This window comes from Blennius ocellaris, assembly GCF_963422515.1.
Source record: "Blennius ocellaris genome assembly, chromosome: 17".
NCBI classification, from domain to species: Eukaryota; Metazoa; Chordata; class Actinopteri; order Blenniiformes; family Blenniidae; genus Blennius; species Blennius ocellaris.
This window is the reverse complement of record NC_137666.1, coordinates 17009038-17026085: the sequence shown is the minus strand read 5'-3', so window position 1 is coordinate 17026085 and position 17048 is coordinate 17009038. Positions and strand designations below refer to the sequence as shown.

General features: G+C 40.7%; 1 protein-coding gene across 1 annotated transcript in view; it reads left to right on the top strand.

The window, feature by feature from the left end:
• Window positions 1-17048, top strand: part of fsip1 (fibrous sheath interacting protein 1) — a gene marked incomplete at both ends in the record, with an annotated part of 39994 nt that overhangs the window by 6724 nt on the left and 16222 nt on the right. Inside the window, one exon of the mRNA XM_080512663.1 lies at window positions 137-298. Coding sequence (XP_080368789.1) covers window positions 137-298 — 162 coding nt within the window. The remainder of the gene's footprint in view (window positions 1-136; window positions 299-17048) is intronic.

Here is a 17048-nt window from a genome sequence, read left to right as displayed (position 1 = left end):
TTTCTCTTTATTCGGGTTTTCAGACTTTGCAGAAGTTGCCTCAAAACCAATGGAGAGATAAAATAAAGTGGAAGCAAAATGAGACAGGCATGTACCCAGAGGACTGTGACTTATTCCAGTGGTGCTTTCCTTTCAGGAGACCACTTGGGCTGTGTCAGTGCTGTCAGGCCACGGCTACACCCCAGAGCCCTCTGATCTGGACCAGCTGATTGACATCGACTCAAAGATCCGTCTGCTGCTCCCCGATGAGGAATTGGACTCAGAGCAAACATCCTACACCAACCTGAGCGTGTGCCAGGTATGTATACATGAGAATGTAAAACATTTGGAGTCGAGCAATGTTTAGCTGAGTGAGCGCTTCAACAGCTTTAAGGTTGATACCGGTGATCTGTCATACCATTACATTTCTTTCTGAGCCAAATCATAGCTGGTATTGCCAATACCAATATATTATCAATATGTGGCCAATACAATAGTAATGCCTTTCCAATATGATACATTACTGGTATGATGTTAATATGTACAGTACCAATACCTTACTGATATGATACTAAAACCTTACAAATACACTATGATATAATACTGATATGATACCAATATGCTACCAATACTAAACCAATATGACACAGATGTGTTACTGATATAACACTGATGTAATACCAATATGTTACTAATCCACTACTATATTTTTCTATAAGTCTAATTAGTCAGTGTAATGCTTAGCTTAAATAAGAGGAATAAATTAAGGGTATTTCCTTTTCAATTATGGCGATTTTAAGCTCCAGTGTGTGTGAAGGCTCCAGTGTGTGTGGAGGCTGTAGTGTGTGTGGAGGCTGTAGTGTGTGGAGGCTCCAGTGTGTGGAGCCTGTAGTGTGTGTGGAGACTCCAGTGTGTGGAGGCTGTAGTGTGTGGAGGCTCCAGTGTGTGTGGAATACTTCTGAAGGACAAAAACAGCACAAGCTTTGTTTTCCTTTGGTGGTTCAAACTCTGCAAGAAAGGCTCTTCCCTCAGAAAACCCCTGCTCCAGACACCTTCCAGAATGGCAACAAGGCTTCGTCATTAACTCGTATTACAAGGCCCACTCTGCATGATGCTGATGTCAATGTCTTGTAAACTCTTTTGTTATTGACCCCCAGGAAGCCGGAGTGGGGAAAACAGTATTATGAAATGCAAGCTGTTGTTGAAATCACTTCATCAGCTCCCCCCTTTCAATATAAACTCCATGCTACGACGCCTTACGGCAGTTGCTAGGAAATACAATACAAAATAAAAATAAAAACTGTTGTGTAATTTTGATATAATTCAGTGTTTAGGATAGTATCATCACATAATAAAGACACTTTTTTACAGACTGTGACCGCTAATATTGTCTCATTCTTATAGATTGAGACATTACAAATGGAAATTCTAATAACTGTCATTGATTAGTATTTTTCTTTCAAACCATTAATTAACTCATATTTAAGTACAGTTTACATCATAAGTGATGTGTTGTGATCGATTATCTCTATTAGTTCGAATTTTTTATTTTCAATATTTTTTCTATTCAATAGATACAATTTGTGCCTTAAATCTAGTCTTTGAGAAGAGAAATGTGTACTTTTACTTGAGTATTTTGTGAATCAACATCAATTTTACTTATACAATACACAATATACAATATAACGCACAATATAATATATGAAACTTATTTGTTGAACCATTTTAATTAAATTATTATTATTATTATTGTTGTTGTTGTTGTTGTTGTTGTTGATGATGATGATGATGATGATGATGATGATGATGATGATGATGATGATGATGATGATGATGATGATGATTATATTGGAAACAGACAAGAGTGGAGCAAAAACGGGTCAAGCTGTTAAAATAGCAAACATTACAAGAATGGTCAAAAGTGAAAATAGCTCAAACAACTAAACTTGCTGAATTAGGGCTACAAAGGTCAGAACTTCTAAAAATATCTACAAAAGCAAAATTTCTAAACTGTAATCATGAAACGTCATGAATGTGTATTCAGCAAAGCTGCGTGATCTTTAATGATTAAATGGGCTTTGTGGCTCTTAAAGAATTTTATGAGGTGGAAAGTGAGAAAAATGGGTCTTTTGATGGGAAAAGCTGCATATCCATTGTACTAGTATATTCTTTACATCACTGCCTCGTTATACAATGGAGAACCGACTTCAATGAGCTTCATAACTAACATTTTCCAGCCCCTGGTCCTGGGTTTGGGTCTGATCCTAGACGTGAGCTCAGTAAGTTATCTCAGGACCCTATCTCACTGTGATCTCAGATGCCAGATGGCATGCTCATCATTTGCGTAACCTGTCAGTGGAAAATGGTGCTGTAAAAACTTTATAATGCAGTTTTCTGTGCCCAGGTCGCCACTTTCGTGTATCAGGAGTGGAAGTAGACAAGGAAAGTTGTTTTTTTGAATCTCAGTGTTGGATCTGATCCGTGTCTGACATTTGGTTGAGAAAACGACTGAATTATTTCACTTCCTCACTACAAATGTGCTCAGATATTACACTGAACAAAAATATAAGCGCAACACTTTGGGCAAATGCTGACATTGGATGGCGTCTGGCACGTTGGAGAATGAATACAGATTATCAATGTTCAGGGCAGATGGCAGACGGCGTGTGTGGCGTCGTGTTGGGTGAGCGGTTTGGTGATTTCAGCGTTGTGGATGGAGCGGCCCATAGTGGCAGTGGGGTTATGGTCTGGGCAGGCGTATGCTATGGACAATGAACACAGATGCATTTTATTGATGGCATTTTGAATGCACAGCGATACTGACCCCGAGGCCCATTGGTGTACCATCCATCCACTTCATGTTGCAGCATGATAATGTACGGCCCCATGTTGCAAGGATCTGGACACAAGTCCTGGAAGCTGAAAACCTCCCAGTTCTTGCATGGCCAGCACCCTCACAGGGCATGTCACCCATCGAGCATATTTGGGATGCTCTGGATCGGGGTATACGACAGCGTGGCACACTTCCTGCCAATATCCAGCAACTTGGCACAGCCATGGCAGAGGACCAACATTCCACAGGACACAATCAACAACCTGATCACCTTTATGCGACGGAGATGTGTTGCACTGCGTGAGGCAAATAGTGGTCACACCAGATACTGACTAATAAGTCCAATAAAGCAAAAAACTGCACATTTCAGAGTGGCCTTTTATTGTGGCCACCCTAAGGCACACCTGTGCAATGATCATGCGGTCTAATCAGCATGTTGATTAGCCACACCTGTGAGGTGGGATGGGTTATCTCAGCAAAGGAGAAGCGCTCACTAACACAGATTTAGACAGATCCGTGAACAATATTTGAGAGAAATAGGTCTTTGTGTGTATAGGGAATGTTTTAGATCTTTGAGTTCAGCTCATGAAAAATGGGAGCAAAAACAAAAGTGTTGCATTTCTATTTTGTTCAGTATATTATATCATAGTATTACATCACGATGCCTTTTTGATTGCAGGAATTCTTAATTATTCACTTTTCTTAATGTGTGGTCACACACGGTTGCAACCAGTCGGTTGGACGTGCGAGTGAGTTGAAGCCTATGGATGTATTTCCATTATTGTACGATTGCACGAGAATGCAAACAATTGGTACCAATGAATGAGTCCATGTTATCTGTCATGGTTTGCAAGTAAGTTTGCAAAACTCATCTACTCTTCGGTTGACAATAATGACATGATTTTGTGGCCACTGTAGGTTCTCATATTTTCAGCACCAAAGCATGAAGGGAGGATTACCGACTCTGCTAAATATGACAAAAACCTATGAACTGGCCCTTTATGTTAGAGCCTTGGCTTGTATTTGGTAAGACTGTTCTCACGTGATGTGAAGTGGACTTTACGCCAATTGTATAAAACAAAAACCAAAAAAATGTGATAATGCTATACAGCTGGATGTGTTACCCCCCTTCTCACCCTTTAATCATCCTACTTGATCATAAAAAGTTTTGGAAAAGTAAAGTTCCCCATCATCCATCCATCATCTGCTCTCCATTAGCGGCAAAATGGCGAATGCAGTCATTCATCTTCGCATGATGTAAAACACAAATGAAACAATGACAGAAAAGCTTGACAGCTCAGCTCGTTCACATAATTCACTCCCAAAACTCCTAAAATTCACAAATTGTTTGCAAATGACTGTTTTCATGCGGCACATTAAGTAAACTGTAAATTGTTGGTGATCGGTGCAATAATCCTACAGGGTCGAAAAGTTCAATTCTTGTCTCACTGTTGTGGCATATATAAAAATAAACTGCCCCCACAATAGATGTTTTTTCCAAACCAGTAATTCATTTTGCATCGGTGGCCGTAAATTCTTGAGGTGGTCGTAAAGGAAGTATGCTTTTGTTTCGCAGTTACCTTTTTTCCTGGTAGCAGCTTGAGTTCCTAACTGAAACCATTTGGGCAGCACTTCATGAACCTGCTCGTTTGCCTTCTCGTTTCACTGGGTGCTTGAAATATACCAAAAAGGCAGGGGGAAAAAATGTTTTTATATCTTTGTTTTTCCTCCCTTGATATTAAATCAAGCCTTGATGTCCATGGATTCCCTGGTCTCTTTGCTGACGATGTCAGACTGATCATCTGCTTGGTTTTACATGGAAAGGGAGTAATTCATCTCTCCCGCGTGAGCACTCTCTCATAAAGAATTTACAAGGACTTGAGTCAGTCCGTGAAATATATTTTCTTAATAATATATAAATGTTGTTCTTCAATCTCTACGCCAGAGGTGTCAAGCACATTTTACTTAAGGGGCCACTTGTAGCCCAATTTTATCTTCAGTGGGCTGGGCTTGTAAAATAGTGCCAAAATAACCTGTAAAATTAAACTTTAAAGTTTTTCTTTGTTGTGGCATACGTGAGGAACATGTCTATTTTTATACAAAACTAATTCATTATTATCAAAAATGACAACAATCTCAACATCAAGCTAAATTTCCATGATACATTCTGGTGGAAAATACAGTGACATGTCCAAAAAATTGCATTATCACAAACTCACCCTGAAAACATGGCATTGAGGCTAATTGCTCATCTAATTGACATCTAAGTGTCAGTGTTGTGTCTGCTTTAAGAAATTGGTTTGAAAAAAAATCAATGTTTTCTTTTCTGTGTTTCTTGTTTTGTCAGATTTTGAATAAAAGGGCACTTATCTTTCAAACTGCATTTTGAGTCCTTCCTACAGACGCAGTGTTTCTTCCATGGACACGGAGATGGAGTCAGAGTGTTTTCAAAAAGTTTGCATTTTCCTTGTTTCCACTGAGACAGAGTGGAAGTGTTTTCGAAGCCATTTTCAAAAAGTTGCATCTTCAGTGGCTCTGACCACCGTTGTGGTGTAAACAGACACCCAAAATGCAATGGAAGTTTGGCATTTTCATGTGTAAATAGGGCCTCGGAGTCGAGCTCTCCATTTAGAAGAGCCAGTGGAAATGACTCATCTGATTAGAAGGCCTCTGAGTCTAGGTCTACTGGGACCTGCTGCTACTCTTGCTCTCTGGTTTGGTCTCTGACTAGTTTGGGATTCCCCACCAGAGGCTTTGGAGGTACAGTTGCTCAGGGTCCCTGTGGACCAAGTCGGAAAGAAGATATCCTGATGACTGGATGGTCCCGAGGCCAGTTGGCTTTATTGCAGCCGGTCATTACTTTGTACAACAGATTACTGTGCAGCACAGAAGTGAGGATGTGTATTCTAGAACGCGAGAGCTGCAGTCAGTCGCAGGTGCGTATTCCAATGCATTGACTGAATAATATGGCACTGAAAATCCATGTCATGATTTCATGAATCACAGGATCAGTATTCGTGAAAGGACAACATCCTTTAATACAGGTCAAGCAGTGAGTCATGGTGAAAATCTTGATGGGAAAATTCCTTCTTTTCTTTGCCTCTGGTGATTTCTGGTGCTTGGGAAAAAAAAAAAAGGTCAGGTAGCTAGAAACCCTCCGTCAATTATCTGGATTGAATGGAATCAAAACAACTTTAAACTGTGTTTCCCTTGGACACTGTTAATATTGTGCTTATGACAACATTGCAGAGCCTCCGCTCCCCTTCCCTTTTCTCAGGCTTCAGCTGAAATAGCTTCTCCCTCATTGAAAACACATGTTTGTGTGTAGGATTAATGTACAGTACACCCCTCCTAATGTACCACTGTGTGGTAATGCCTGCACCACCCACAAGCTCCAGGCCAACAGAAACGATTCTGTCATGGGCTTTAGGGATGTTTAGTGACATGGGTGTGTTAGTGTTTGTGTGTCACACGGATCACATATGTCATCCTTTCAAATGTGGGTTGCTTTGTGTGGACTGTGTGGTTGCAGTGTAAATTGGTGTTATGCCTTTCAGTCACTGTCGCAGTTTTCATTCATTCGCTCCCCTGCTGTAATCAGCGGAATTTCAGTACCTTCTGTATTAGCATGGTAACGCCAGCTGTGTTTGTGTTGTATTTTTTTTTTATGAATTGCTATGAGGTCACTTAGTCACATTGTGTGGTTGCTGATGAGCACCCATGATTTTAACTGCAGCAGAATGCTAAGCGAGAGAGCAGAGTTTGGGGTATAAAAACGCCCTTCTGACCAACACAATGCGGTCAGCAGATAGCTTTCAATTTTATCTTATTTGGTTCTGTCATATAATTAAAGCTTCGGAAACCTCCAGTCATGGTATATTCATCCTAAAAGAAGTTTAGCTCTCGTCCCGGATCAAGTATGAACTGTATAAAACTGACAGTAGCAAGTCAGAACTCCAGATGACCTCTCCTAAAGTTGGGAAACGTGACGGGGATATGTATCGTATATGCGCTCTGGCATTGACTGCAACTGGAAGGTTTAACATAATAGAATAACTCCAACAGCACAATATGTTTCTCTTTAATATTGATGACAGCAGGAAAACAAAAAAGACATTGTACCCTCTGTGCTGAGCAAGAAAACTTTGGAAGATGATGTTTGAGGTTCTGCCGGATTACTGGAAAAGTGGTAATTCACAACAGAAAAGAATGCAATTGTGTTTTGTTTTTCCATACCAGCAGCTGAAGTTTGGCATAATTCAGTACTTGCTGAATGCTGGTGACGTACCTGGCAGTGATCGCATGGTAGTGATCTGGTCCTTGCTCAGACATTCTACTGATGGCTTTACAGCTGCGTGGCAAAAACTGAGGTGACATGGTTGTCATGTGGCATGCTCCAAGTATTTCACAAGGTTAGAAGAATAAACGCCACACCCTCCCACACCCTATAATTCCTGGGAGACCTCATTTATTGTCTTCTTATAAACGCCTCTCCCACTGGTGTGATCCACAGCAGGACTTTGTGTTAAGTGGTTTTCATTATAGCTGTATATGGTGGATTAATTTGCTACAAAGTCATCTGGTAACAATAAACAGACCTTTATATATTCACTGATTTCCTTAATATGATCCACAAACTGCCCTCAACTCTTTTATATTTCAAAGAAAATGGTTTTCACAGGATCACTTTCCCATTTTGGGAAATTACTTTAATTTGCCTGAAGAATTGCTTTGAGCAGTCGGTCAAGATGCTGTTCACATTAATGGCTGTCCAGACTCAAGCACAATATGGAGTGAAAACTTCTAATACTGTAAAAACTTCAACAAAAACTCAACTATATGCTATAAAGAAGTGTTCAGTAATGTACTTCCGTGTAAAGCACACAATGGTGTCCAAGATACCGTGGACAGAAATTGGACCCATCGCAAATAAAACTTTATTGGGTGTGCATATTTTGTTGGACAGTGTATACATTTTGACACTTCTTGCAACAACACACGATTTGGTCATATGTCTTGAAAGATGTTTTATCCCTTGTGGAAATGGCTTCATCACTTCATACCGTTCCCTTGACCAAGCTTTCAGAGACCTGCACCACAATAACACAATTTCATACTTATCTGCCAAATTTGAAGCTATCCAGTGATAAGACTGGGACAGACTTAGAATGACAATAACCTTAAGTTTTTGAAGTTGCTTGTCCTTGCAAAAAGAGTGAGAACAAGCATTCATCAATCCAACACTCGAGGCCTCAGTATTCTACCGTGTCTATGGTACACATAGGGCAGTGCCGAGCATCTGTGCTGTCTCTCATCCCTGGAAGTTCTGCATCAAGCTTGTATGTGCCGTGAAGTAGTTCACCTCCATAAAGATCAGTCGGGAAACCGGTAGATACTTAGTGGTAGTGTTTATTTTCTGGCTGTGCATTTGTGATCATAATAAACAATTTGGCCCAAAGTTTAACAGCGATGCTGTGAACTGCAAGTCCGCAGGCTGCAGCTGTGTTCTACAACATGCTTTCTGCACCGTGTTACCATCGGAGGTGTGCAAAGGGTTATGCAGCCCGAATTTCTTGCATTGCCCCTGGGTGGTGTGTGCTGTTCACACTTGAATTTAACCGCACTTCTCCAATAAAGTGCACATTTACTACACGAACATCTGTGTCACATGTGGAGTTTTTTTTTTAAAGATGTCCCATGACCTAGTAGAACGGGCCAGTCTCAGCCACTGCTGTCTGTTTACTTCCCCTTGCATACTGTGTCACGTAGTATGTGGTTCACATCAATGCATAACCTTTGCTTATCGTTTGCCTATGGAGTATAATTTAGGCGTACCGGTAATTCCAAATGAGGTCATAATGACTGTATCAAGATCGAAGGAGCCCAGCGCTACTTTTCCTCTGGGGGAACCCAGTCCACTCCCAGAACAACCAAGAGATATAATCTTGGGTCCACCTCGGAGCCCTGTCGTTCAGTTGACCACTTGGGACATCCCCAGGATGGTTGAACTCCTTATGGTGTCATGTGGAATGAGGCCCGTGAGGAGACATCATCCTGAAAACACTCATTTAATGATGCTAAAAAGCCAACATTGCCTTCAAAGAGCAGAAACGTGACCCTCCGTCTTCCTAAAATGATTCCCTCTCGAACCTCAATCCTTCTTAAAATTCATTAACAACATAGAAGACGATACACAGCCTTAATGGTGTGAAACAAGCCTGACTTATTGCCAAGTGGAAGGACGTGTTTACCAAATAAAAGACGCTAAATGGAGGAAAGGACTCATACGTGGAAATATAATGCTTCTCTTTTGCATCGGCCCCTCAAAAACCCTTAATTGTATTATCACAATGATATAAAGAAAACAGTTCGCTGCACTGACAGTTCATACAGTCTTATTTTTTATCTTTCACCTTTGGGAACAAAGCACAAGCAACTGAAATGTAGGTCAGTTATTGGGTTTGACAATAAGCAGCATCCGTCACTGTGGTGACAAAAACTGCAATAATAAACCCGGACACAGTTTTTTTTTCTTCCCTCCAGATGCTTTTGATAAATATTCAACACGGGCTGCCTCTTGATCTCTGCTCAAATTGATTTCACCTGTGTCATTATTTGGCAAACACTGATATTACTTTCTGTTAATATAAATGATGTTGGATGGACATAATCCTGCGAGTGCCTCTTCGCAGTAAAAAGTGCAGATTGTGAAGTATATAAAATAGATTATACATGAAAGATTTTTCTCCACAACCTGAGAGAGCAAAAACTTCAAAGAGGTATTTTTAGGTCTCTGATTGTTCTTTGGATACGAAGAACACACATGCGGTGTTGGTATTTTAACCCAGGATCACATTGATCGTGCTCTACTGATTGTAGGACGCCAGAAGGTTTCCATTGTTTCAGACCACCCCCGTGTTCGAAAAAGAGGGCAAGTAAAAAGTCCAGATGACCCACAAGTGAATCCTCTAATACTAAAGGAATGTTCAGCAATCACCAAATCATCTCCACGGGTCCAGAGCACAGATTTGAAAACATGAACTTTGGATCAGGAGGAGACAGCTTGGAAGGAAGCAGAAATCATATCTGGGACATTTTCAAGATGGTGACATAAAAACAATGAGGTTGTGATGCAGCCTTGGAGCAGTTTGTGGTACAAATTCACAGACAACACATCAATGTAACATCATAACTGATCACTATTACTGATTACTATTTTTGCTTATTACTTCAGTTGCTTTCTCTCTCTGTTCTGGTTGTTTTGCTTTTGGCCTTCTTTGCGTGACAAGTGAAAACTTTCATTGCGTTTTGGGGGTCCGTTTACATAAGCCACGGAAAACGCAGCTTTACAAAAACGCTCTCACCCTGTATCCGTGGAAACGGGGGGAAAACAAAACTTTTCTGAAATTCCGCTACTCAGCATGTGAACCACAGCCATAGTAAGATGTTTTTCTGCACATAGATGGACAAAAACAACAATGGCATTGTTTAACAGGGCCTTAGTGTTAGCCGTACTAGCCGAGCACAGGATTACTACAGTACCTGTGACGTATTGGTGGGCTTAAATTAATATTAGCGTACCTTTGTAAGAGTAATCCTCGCTGAATCGTTGCTGCTTCTCCTCGGTGTCATCACTTCATAAATCTGTTCAAGTCTTGGTGTTACGCCGAGTTCTGCGTGGCTGCCACAAAGTACATCTGAGGAGGGATAGAAAATACTGACTGAACTAACTTAATTAACTGTAAATGTGATTTTCACAATAAAATAATGTGTGCGCAGCACTGATGGAACTTTAGTTGAACTTAATGAATGAATCATCAGTCATTAGATTAACCCTCATAAAATTCAGCTAATGTGTCACAGCAATGATACAGTAAACACTTTCAACCGAGACACAGTTTGGAGAACCAACAGAGTTAACTTGTACAAAGCTGCAGACGACTTGAAAGAGGTATTGCTGGGTAGAGTAAGACTGTACCATATATCTTACACAAACGTACACCTTCCAGCATATAGCTGTGTTCCAGCTGCCTCAGGACCCGACAGTCGGGTCGTAGCTGGACAAAACATCCGTCTGAGCGACGGAGAAACATGAAGCCAGGAGACTCAGCTGCAGCTTCCGAACAGCCTGCTCTGGAGCGCTCACGGGGAGTGCTCGTGGCGAGGCATGTGGACAGGACTTGGCAGGTAGCCGGGCTCCACGTGGCACAGCCAGCGCTCCTACACTACTCCAGATTTGAGGAGATACAGAGGGAGAGAAGTCAGAAAACACACAGCAAGAGAAGGAGAGGAGCGTGCTGTTCTGAACAACAGCAGGCGGCCCGGCGTGAGTCAGCACGTCTGGCTTTCCTTCGCCGTGACTGCACTGTCCCGTTGTGATGTGCGGTCGGGCCTCCAGACCTGGAGCAGCACACTTTCCAATCAACACAATTAGTTTCTTGGGAAGTACGCTGCCAATTCATTACAAGAAATTACATGGAGTTACCAGAAATCTTTATTTAACAAATATACCGCAAATCGCATCTGAAGCCATTTGGATTTAAAACTTGTATTTAAAGGGAATATGTTTTCGTTTCAAATAGGTAAAGTTAAATATAAGAGGAAACGATCACTGCCTACGCTTCATACTGCAGGTTTAAAGGCATGCTTCAGAAATAATAGTAGTCATTGCCAGGCCATTGTACTTGGCTGTGCTCAATTTACATATTAAGCCGCTAACTCAATAGAAAAACAGGCTCTTTTCATTATTGGAGTTGCCTGTTTTTAAATGACTTAAGGATTTAATGTGACCTACAGAACTCTTCACTTTAACAAAGGCGTCCAAGGCAATGAGCCATTTCATTGCTTCTGCACATTAAATCAAACAGTTTTTAATGGCTCGCCTCCTGAGAACATAAATGTTGGGTGGGGGGTGGGGGTGGGGGGTTCAAGGAAAAACCCTTATTTATTTATCTTTCTACTTTTTCATTTTTATTTACAAACTGCCCAGAAGTCTTATAATTCCCATCCTGTGACTTGTATCTCCTCCAGCTTGATTCTAACGACCACACACTCCAAGAATGTGTTTGTTTGGGGTGTGCGGTAGCTTTTATGACTTCGGTGTTGACACTTCCTTGGAGAAGCTGCCTCAATTCAGACTGTCCTTGTTTAGCTTTTGTCCCGAGTGTGTGAACAAGTCCACCAAGTCCTCCCCAAAAAAAACCTCCTGCAGGAAGGAACCCCGACGATCACTTTGTTGGAAATTAATGTAATAGATACATATTGCTGCGGGATGTAAAATCACACTGATACACAAGTTTGACCTGAACATTTGCTTTGTGTTTATTATATGTGAGGCTGCATGATCCAGCTGGTAATATTTGGCGAGATGCATGACAGATGCTGCACAAAGACTTTGTGGTTCTCAGCGGCTCCCTCTGCTAAGCTGATATGATTGACACGATATAATTATATTTTTCTTTTTAATGGAAGCATCGATATCTAGCACACTCGGTATATCTGTGTGGTAGGAGTCCAACTTTTGTTTTGAATTGATTTGAAGTGAAGTGTTTGGCCGGCAAACACTTCACTTTTTCTCCCTCCAATTTCGTCACATCGGACAACCGCAGATCATCCATCAACCCCTGCAGCTGTTTCGTACTCGGATAGCATGAGCGCCTTTAGATGGAATGTATTGATCCCGGGTTGGATCTCAACATTAATTGCCAAATATTAATATTCAGAGAAAATGCGAGAGGCTGATTGAAGTCCGACGTGAAACCAGGTGAAACAAGGACAACGCCGACAAGTCGTCACATCATGCACGAGTGATTTCATTCCATGTGTTTTTATTAACGTTTATTTTAAATTGGAGGCACAATTGCCAGTCGGAGCGATGCGAGATTTCACCAAGGTGCACTTTATCTCACCTTGAGTTAAACTGAAAGGAATCCATTGGACTTTTCATCAACAGGCTGACACACTTTCTTTTTTAAATCCAGAAAGATAATTCTGTTTGACGTGTTTCTCATGCCCAAAGAAAACAAAATCTGTTTCTTTGAGTTACCTGCCAACAATCGTGTGACCCAAATCGGCAATGTGATTATTGGAGATAGCGAACATTCAACACAGACCCAATCCAAAAGGTTTCACTGACAAACAAAACCCCTCTTTCTATCTCTCCTCCAGTCTTTTTGGAAGTTTCAACTCATGCTGGGTCAAAGTTATCGCACTTTCCCGGAGAAGAAGCACAAACACTGCAGCGGATTAGAACAATAGCTGGAGTTTATTAAGGTCAAGAAACATGATTTCCTCCATCTCTTCCAGGAGATGACTCATTACTACAATTTGAATGGCACAAGAACCGATGACCGCTTCACTTCTTGTCCTTTCCCGTTACTTGGAAACAATTCTGAACTTGTGGTATTCATTTTCTGCAAACCCTTCATCAATAACTTTACTACTGACCTTGTTGGCACAGCTTAGCATAATAAGTTGCTGGCTACCAAACAGAATAGAAGTCTTCACATTTTAACCCAATTTTCAAGTGATTTTTCTCAGAGCAGACCCACATCAACAGTTTATTCATGCTTCAATAATACTATTTCTGTTGCTGTTTAAAATGTCTTTTCCACTCAGGAAATCAGACTCAAATGTCCAAATGAACATTGCACAATACTGATGCATCACACTTTATGGTTCTGTGAAAATGAGTTGATTTCGGAAAAGCAGATGTTGAACGTTTTTGGTTTCTTATTTTGTATATGTGCACATACATGAGGTCTAATGAAATTATAAATCACATGAGTATGAATGCACATTTTGCATTTATTTTTTTAAAAATCTGTGCACACATACTTATCTGTTTTCAATATATTTAACAGTTGATCTTAACTCTGCAACAATGTTTGGGGGAAAAAAAAGGCATTAAACTGACTTCCCCAACTGCGATCTATTGTATGAAGGAGGTAAAAGTGGGTTTATTTAGGCCTCGTTTACACCATGTTTCAAGTGAAAACACATAATTATTGTGTTTTGGTTTCCAGAAAAGTTTCATATTTACACATCAACGTTTTGAAATTGATGTAATTTTACACTGAAACAGCAGAAACACTGAAAATGATGTAGTTTTCATAAAACAAATCCCTGGAGGATATGGACTGGGAGCCATGTTACTAGGGACTGTTATGGCATGCGCAGTAACAGCGGTTTCATTGTCTACATGGAGACGGAGACAGAGCCCGGGCGTTTTTCAGATGGCTGTGCTTTTGTCACACAGCATGTTTTCTGTCTTGTCTGTTTCCTGTTTTAGTTTGAAGCCTCACACTGTCTCTTGTGTCAGACTCCTTGACTTCACTTTCTTATGTCTGATTGCTTTTCCCCTCCCTGGTGTGTCTTACCTGTGCCTGAGTGTCAGTTGGTCTGTATCTCTGGGAAGCTTGAGTGTGTTGTCTGTGCTTTTCTCCATGTTCCCTGGGTTTTCTGCATTCTTTGTGTTTCTCAAATTTTGGATAGAAGAGCACTTGCAACTGCTCTGCCGGCATTTTCAGTCCTCCCTACATCAATGACAGTTTCCCCCTGTTTACATGACAGCAGCTCCAAAGTTCCACCTTGGGAGCCATTTTCAAAAAGTTGCATTTTGAGTGGCTCTGAGCACTGTTAAGCACCATGTAAACAGACACCCAAAACCTCAACAGAAGTTTTGCTTTTTCCCTTGAAAACATTGTGTAAATGGGCTCTTTGGCTTTAGATTAAAAGTTAAACTATGCCAAGTCAAGTTCAACCATTAATTAGTATTTGGTTCAGATTTATTCAAATAATATAAAGGTAAAATGTGAAAGATCACTTACTGCAAAGCTGGCTTTATTATGAACATTTTGCAGCTTTGCAAACCATTTGCAGCATAGCAATGTTTCTTATGAAAAAAAAAATCTGCTTTTGTTGTCTTTTTTTATTCTAAACAGAAAAATGAACCTTGGACCTTTAAATAAATATACTGTGAAGCAGATGTGTCAAACACATGTTGGTTCAAGGGCCACATGCAGCCCAATTTCATCTTCAGTAATTGGAACCGGTAAAATAGTGCAGACGTTTTTCTCTGTTGTAGCGCAGCGCATATGTGATGAAAATGCCTATATTTTCACAAGAACAAACAATTAATACAGAAAATGACTACAATCTCAACATCAAAACCAATTTTTAATGATATTTTTTGGTGCAAAGTAAAATGAAATGTCCCAAACAATTCTCCAATAGCTGTTGTATTATGCCTGTATAATACTACTCTTAAGAAATATGTCACAAACTCAATGTTTTCTAAGAATCTTTTTTTTTTACAATTTGCTTGGTTGTTTGATGGGCCAGATTGGAGTTTCTTGTTGGTCAGTGTTGACAGTTTAATGTTTGACAGCCATACTTCCAAGTACCTATGTTAGAAAAAAACCCAACAACAACAAAAACCCTTTGTGATTCTGTTGTTTTTCTAAATAGTAATCATATATCATCTATAAACAGGGTGGCATTAAAAGGTTGGAGCTTTCTCCTCATTAGTTCAAGATGAAATAGCCAGAAAAAGTCAATTCAGCCAAAAACACAACAGATACTCCAGAGTTATAGATCTGACTAGTGATACATTTGTTACTATTATTACTGACACTCAGTTTTGAAGATTGTGGTGTATAGTTTAAAAAAAAACAAGTAAGGGAGCTGTCGTTTTCCAGATAAAATAAACTGCTTTCTCCCAAAGATTCTGGGCTTTTTTAGCAACATGCAGTTAGTGGTGTGAGCACGGCGGTAAAGCTAGACTTTAATTTTTATTTTTCCTGGTTGGAACGAGCGTTTCTCACTTTAGCGCATGACAAGCGTCTGATCCCGCCGTGGTCCTGGCTTTTGTAGTCGAGGATGAGTGAGTCTTAAGTGAAGGGCTCTAGTAACGACCGCTTTAAGAGAAGCTTCAGATAGAAGCTGTCATTATTTCCCCGAAGGGAGACAGAACGCAGCGCTAGGTGAGGCCACACACACTTTGGAAACTTCTGCGGAGATTTTTGTTTTTGCCAAGCTTCAAATGTTAATAAGTCACATACCATTCAGCTGCCGAAAATCCAGTCTCCCGGGATCGTTACCAGGGCAGAAGCGTTCGGTCTTCAACACGCAGTGAACTGCTCTCCCGCCACGGCTTTAACTGAGATTACCTCCTATCATAAATGTGTCACAACCGATTTAGTAACTCGGCGTTTCGGTTGGTAACTTCAGCTGTTTCCCGATGCAAGAGATGTCAACATTTTATAAAACGTCAATCAATTGAAATATTGTTAGATTGCATGTACGCCTGCTTGCCATCTGAACGAACCAAGAGAGATGGAGATTTCAATCACATGGCACTGGACTCACTCTGCGGTTAGCAACATCCTCTCAGACCCAACAATCTCTCTGACCTAGCTGCAGTTTGATTTATTTTTACAGGTCAAACTGTGACTGTAGTGCAGGCTAATCATTGGTGTGTCCCCATGGTTTTGTTCTTTATTCCAAATGGCATCACTTTACCGTAAAAACCCGGTTGTAGTGTTCCAGTTTATTACAGCATGAAAGAAGCAGTGGAAGCGGCAGAGTTTTCAAAGGTGTTGTCATGTAAATGTGAAACATTTCTGAAACAAAAACAAAAAAACAAAACAAAACTGAGTTTTTACTTGAAATGTTGTGCACATGATGCCTGAAAGTGTTGTGCTGCGTCTCATCCAAGAACACTAGCTTCTAATCGGAAACACCACGGAATTCCAAAACAACCGAACGTCAACATTACGAAATAAATAACTAAAAAGACGGATGAGGAAAGAATAATTTTATTGGCCATCGTTTATCATTGGTACAGCAGTTGTGGTTGTGTGTGTGTGTGTGTGTGTGTGTGTGTGTGTGTGTGTGTGTGTGTGTGTGTGTGTGTGTGTGTGTGTGTGTCACCCATATTCAGCTGGGAGCAGCTCCAGCCCGCAGGACTTAAGTACTATTTAGTAGTTGAGAAGATGAATGGATGACTGGACGCTCATCACACAGAGAGCGGTTCCTCTGTGACCTCAGGATCTGCACAGGCATTAGGAGAACGTGAGATCCTAATGTGTGTCACTTGGATCCGAGTAGTTCAATAGAAATTGTTTCTCTCCGTGTGACTGCAACTCAGACAAAATGATCCAGGCTGTGGTCCGGAGGACAAACCTCTCACTATATCAGCTGGCCGTTGATGCTCCTCCAAACATGGCTCTCCCAT